The 6,000-nt window shown below is 41.8% G+C and overlaps 1 protein-coding gene across 1 annotated transcript in view; it reads right to left on the bottom strand.

The window, feature by feature from the left end:
* klhl5 (kelch-like family member 5) overlaps positions 1-6,000 on the bottom strand; it is a 38,846-nt gene that overhangs the window by 10,585 nt on the left and 22,261 nt on the right. Inside the window, exons 6-8 of the mRNA XM_084931294.1 lie at positions 1,928-2,114; positions 1,085-1,309; positions 195-270 (exon numbers count right to left, since the gene is read on the bottom strand). Of these exons, the coding sequence (XP_084787420.1) occupies positions 195-270; positions 1,085-1,309; positions 1,928-2,114 (488 nt within the window). The remainder of the gene's footprint in view (positions 1-194; positions 271-1,084; positions 1,310-1,927; positions 2,115-6,000) is intronic.

The following is a 6,000-nucleotide window of genomic DNA, read 5'->3' as shown; positions in this document are numbered from 1 at the left end:
GTTTAAAAAACAAACAAAAAAAGGGATATGAACAGAGATGTCAGTATCGCAAAACCTGGTCATATAAACCCAAGTTTACCCACATGGCTAACTATCAGACACGAAGTGACACTATTTAATAATTTGGATGAATTGACCCTTTAAGCTGGGTTGATATCACCGAAAAAAAACAGCAGTGTGAAGTTATTTTGCACCTTTCCACTGTACTGAGGTAACTCCAGCCATCGTGTCCTCCTACTGCATACATGGGTCCCTCTAGAACAGCCACACCTGCAGAAGATAAACACACGTACTATTAAATCATGAAAACTTCTCAAAACTAAATCAGCCAGGATAAGCAAAGCATCACACATATAAAGCATCATACTTTTAGGACAAGAGGTGTTAGTTTTTATGCGTGTGTGCAACTACACCCAGGGCATTAGGCATGTAGAGTTAGCAGCATGTTGACATCTCTGTACTTCAGGGATTTATCTGCCTAAACATCTGTGCTGCCAGATGTGTTTGAAAACCCACCACGGTTCACACACTTGCACACTTTCGTAAACACAATAAAACAGCACAGCACGCCTTATCAAATGTTGTTATAGTAATAGCAGGACACTGCTGCGAGTGGGGAGATGCCCTTCAAATGAGAAACATGGGCTCAAACCAGCCTGCTGAAGTGTTTTTGAGCCGTGGCACCGAATCTGCTGATCCGCTGCAGTTGAGTTGCTCTTTTTTGTCACTTTATTGCGTTAGGAAGCAAGTGTAAGAACAACGTTTTAAGGATTGAATAAAATTTCATAACCAAATTTTTTTTTTCTTCAAAACTTTACTTTTATATCACGGTGCTTAATATCTTTGGGACACGGTTTATCCACAATGGAGCAGGGTGTGTCTGTAAGGTGCATCTAAGCTTCTGTTTTGATCAAAATTTGTAAGGTAAAGTCCAGTTTATTTCCACATGCAGGAGTGTATCGACGGCAACTAAATTTGAAATAAAGTATAAATACAGCCCAAACAGGACACCTACCTTCTTGACTCAAAATTCAGAATCTAAAGCAAAAATAAAATAAAATATAAGTTGGCAAACTGCCCTCACCTAGGCCATGCCTGTGTGTGGACATGGGGGGCATGACGCTCCAGGTTTTGCTGTGTGGGTTGTAACACTCCACAGTGTTGAGGGTCTTGAGTCCGTCTCGCCCTCCAACTACGTAGAGACGCCCGTCGAGGACTGCTACACCAAACTGTAGTCTCCGTCCACTCATGGTGGCTACCTGCCTCCAGGTGTCTCGACGTAAACAATACTGCTCAATAGTCGTGGCACCTGAAAAAAAAAGAAAAAAAAAAGAAGAAGTACGTGCTATTAATTCTGAAACTCTCTAAACTGTACTTTTTCACACTTTGTCCTTTTATGCATTAAAAAAACAATTCAAACTTGCACCTTCTTGATAACGCCTTCTCACAGTTGTTGGATAGTGTTAAACCTGTTGACACTGATGCTCAATATTTCATTTAAAGGTAGAACTAAAGGAGCTGCTCATTAATGTGGAATCTGTTAAGCTATTAAGGTGAACCTATTATGCTTGTCCTTACTTGCTGTAGAACCGACTCGGTTCTAGTTGTGGATTCCTCACACTATACATGTGGTCAGCAAATGTACAAGTAATTCCTTTAAGCAAAAAAACCTTCAGATTACCCTAAACAGCCTGTTTAGTGAAGGAATACCCTTAATATGGTAATGTCAGCCATATAGCTGTGGCTGTGAGCAGAGATGCCCCATCTATTGAAATCTTCTGTTTGTAATGGGCATCAATCAGAACAAAGCTTTTCTAAAAGGGAAGTTACCGACTCTCAGTTTGTAGCATTTGTCACAGTTTAACTGTAAGCTCAGTCCTCCTCTACCGCAGCATCACCTGTGTCTGGATGTGAGATGCTGTTGTACCTTTCGTAGCATCCATGCCACCCACAGCAAACATGGCCCCTACGGTGGCCTTGCGAGGCCGAGTGCGGGGGCTCTGAAGCAGGGGCCGACGCTGGGGTAAAAGGTGATACTTCATCCCCTCCATCAGGAGGCGTTGGCACTCTACACTCTCCCGGAGGAGAGGGTTGCTCTCAAGGTCCGCTAGGAACTACAGACACATGCAAAAAAGAAATGAGAAAAAAAAGCAAAGGCATCAACATGCAGAATCATGTGACAGCTGCAGCTGGAATATATGGAGGGCACACGCATGTGCTACATCAGTATGGGTGTAGGGACATGTTGGCTGCGATGTTATCGCTGATTGAGGAGGTTCAAGAGCCGAAAGAAGGCCGCTCTCTCTCATTGAGAGATTAGATGAGATCAGACCAACAACCATTAATGCGCTCTCGCACATGAGACCACGCACACACTGATCATCTGACACACTAGAGAACTAATCTGCCCTTAACATCTCATCAGCTCTCCACACCCTATAACCTCATCTACAATCACACACACACACACACACACACACACACACACACACACACACACACACACACACACACACACACACACACACACACACACACACACACACACGTGCGCAAAGACACAGACACACACACACAAATACCCAGGGGCTGCAGCAATCCACAGCCTGTTCCTGAAAACACATCCTGAGGAAACTGCTGCCTGTGAGAGGCATGGTAGTGAGAATCAAGTTTTCCCTGAAGGATGGGGGGGAATACATGATTTACATTTAGATAGGTATGTGTTTGTGTGTTTGTGTGTGTGTGTGTGTGAATTTCGAAGTCATTTTAGGTTAGACTTTGAGAATGCCTGCATCTCTGTTTTTTCCCGCATGTTCAGACACAGCCACTTAGATTCAATCACAGAGAGCAGGTATAATGGAAGAACTAGAAGATAAATAAAAAAGAAGAGGAAAGAGATTATTATTTTTACCCTCTCATTTATTTTCTGTGTTCTCCTCCATAATTCCCACCAACACAAATAACATTCAGCTCAAATAATTCAACTTGGTCACTGAATATAAAATCAATTTCCCCCCCCGCCAGACGTGGAGAGCGTAAAGCAGGCATGGTAAATGGATAAGCAGCTTACACACCAGGGTGAACCCACACTTCTACTGCGTACAATCACAGAGGGACAAATTACGGTGAACCCTATTTGCGCATTCATTCATGTGCATGTGTGTGTTAAAAAAACGGACAGATCGAAAAAAATAGTGTTTGTCCTCTCCGGTGGTATTTATACATCTCTCTGTGAAGGACTGAATGTGGAGGATGAGATAAGACAGCTTGCTGCAGGCGTCCCACCTTGTCCTCTCCGTCCTCTCTTTACCTCACAGTGGGCAGAGAGAAACTTGTGTTATCTTCTCTGTTTCAGCTCACGCTTGAGAGAGAGAGAGGGGCAGCATGGGCTCTGTCTTCTTCTAAAAAAGATAGGCACACTCTCATACACACATCTTCCAGCTACGCACATTTTTTATTCCTTATGCGTGTCCCTGTTGCTGGATGTGCTCTTGCTCTAGCTGTCCTCTCCATCTTGACTTTTTGTGAACACCATACCACTGTACAAATTCCCACAAAACACAACTTACAAACAATACTGCTATGCAAATAATTTAATATGCAATTTTAATCATTTCAGATTTAATGTTGTCCTTTGAGGCAGTTCACTGGTTTTAGGCCTGACTGTAATATCTCAGGAACTATTGGGTGTACAGCCATGACATGTTTTCCACATACAGTCATGGTAGCCACAGTCTCTTTCATTTTAGTGCCATCATTTTAGCTGTATATTTACTTTTTCCAATACTTGTACCATATCTTGTATTTAGCACTAAAAAAAATACAAGAAATGAACTCATTCAGTGCTAAAAAAAAATGCTGGCATCCTCACCTATTAAAGTGAAAATCTAAGTGGTAAGTAAACATTATACCTGTGAAATAAACTAGCATATTAGCACTGTCGTATTAGATTTACAACATCTGTTTTTTTAGCGTCGTGTTGTTGGAAGGCGGGCTTTTAAATATATAATACATCGTGATTCAGGTTTGCAGTAATCCATATTCTTATAAACATATTAAGAGCCAAGGCACACCATGATAAATATAATAGCATCTTTTCACTAGTGCTCTGACCTTGTAGTGTTGTTAAAAATTAAAAATTAAAAAACAAAACAAGGGGAAGTGTTTTACTGAATTTCCATGACAGAAAACTAAAATCTCATTTTAATTCTTCTCCCTGGTCTACACTGCCAATTTTGCTTCCTGAGATATCACATAGAGAAACTTACATTTTTTTCTCCAGATTACAAGCAGCAAGCTGTGCCTGTCTTGGGAGAAGACTTTGCACTATTTTTGATAGGCTGCATTGGTTTTTGCCATTACTTTACTATTACTGAAATAAACTGGCTGTGGCTGTGTTCATTAATTTACTCAACTGTTGTCAGATCATCTGAAGAGCTTTGCAGTCTCATTTTTTCTATAATCGTGGCTTCACAGTAAGGTGCTGGGGTCGTTGTGGCTCAGGATATAGAGCAGGTCATCTACCAATCAGAAGGCTAGTAGTTCAATCACAGTCAGACACTGGACAAGATACTGAACCCTGAGTCACTCCTGACACATTCGTCAGGGTGTGAATGTTAGAGAGAAGAATTACAGAAAGTTATGCTTTGCTGGCAGCACTGTACAAACTAATAAGAATTAAAACCCAACAAAGAAGTCAAATAGGCTCGCAAACGGTCATATCCAGAGCAAACTAATCCTGGTTCACTAATCTGACCCAAAAAATAGGACTAACAGTTCTTATAAAAACGTGCCTGGAATATGTTAATTTATCACCATGAGGATAATTTGGGTGAAGGCCTATTAAGTGATCATCATGTGCAAGTTTTATTAAATTCTGACAAATAGTGTAGAAGGATTACCAATTCTTGTGAACTGTGTCCAAGTGGCTGCACATCATCATTTAGCGAGACGCTTACTTCTGCTTTTCTACATACCTCATACACACAGGTTAAGTTCATTGAAAGGTCATATAGTATAGTATAGTATGGCTGGAAACACACGCATACACACACACACACACAGAATACGGATGCTGATGTTGTTCATATTCCTGCTTAAGAATGTCACGTGTATTTGTAATTGCATATTCTTGTATGTGACAATAAAAAGGGCTGTAGCAAAGGAATCAGTTGAAGTGAGCTGAGTTCAGGTGAAAGAATCTTTTCCTCAACTTTGGCTGACTTCCCTCGCGAGCCACAAACACAGAGAGCACCTTCTTGCCTTGTTTTGTCGTGCAGTTGAGTGTCTTGTGTTCCAGCGGGGTTTGTGCCTAGATAAACCCAACAGATGAAGACACCCACGTAGGCTTCAGCTGCCAACATGCTCCATCAGACCTGCTTGTCGGTTGTCATCCTGCCTAAAAGCGCTAAATTTCCACTGGTCACAGATATTGTACAAGCTGTCATACAGCTGTTTGGTGTGCACCGTCAGGCTGATGCACTTCTGAGGAGATTAGATGAAGAATATATATGTGAATGTGTATGAGTGGGAACAGGGATCGGGAATTAAAACATTTCATCTGGTGAATTGACATCCTCTTGATGAATAATAACATGGTGGCCTAGATAGAGAGCTGACTAATTGGCTGATGAATATTGATCGGTTGTCTGTGTGAGGTTTATGTTTCACTCTATTGGCATTTCACAGCTCGTGAGGATCCTGAATGCTGGCTTATTTGTCAGTTTGTCATGGTGGCAGTGGGGGAGGAGCTGTCACACACGATACACTGTTAAAGGTAAAAATCAACCCTTCGCTCTGTGCCTCTTTTGCTTTCAGTCTCTCTGCTCTGTTGCCACTCTGCTGCTTTACCCCTCTGCCATCCATCTTCTTCCCTGATTACATGTTACAGCTACTTGTGATTTCAGCTGACCGGGGCGAAGCCATATATCTGAGCTGTTCATGCTATAAAGTGCCAAAGAACAAAAACAGGGCGATGTATAGATGCCGACAGAGATAATG

The sequence above is a fragment of the Perissodus microlepis genome, chromosome 6, assembly GCF_051167445.1.
Source record: "Perissodus microlepis isolate ML-2025 ecotype Zambia chromosome 6, ASM5116744v1, whole genome shotgun sequence".
NCBI classification, from domain to species: Eukaryota; Metazoa; Chordata; class Actinopteri; order Cichliformes; family Cichlidae; genus Perissodus; species Perissodus microlepis.
This window is presented reverse-complemented; position numbering and strand designations above follow the sequence as displayed.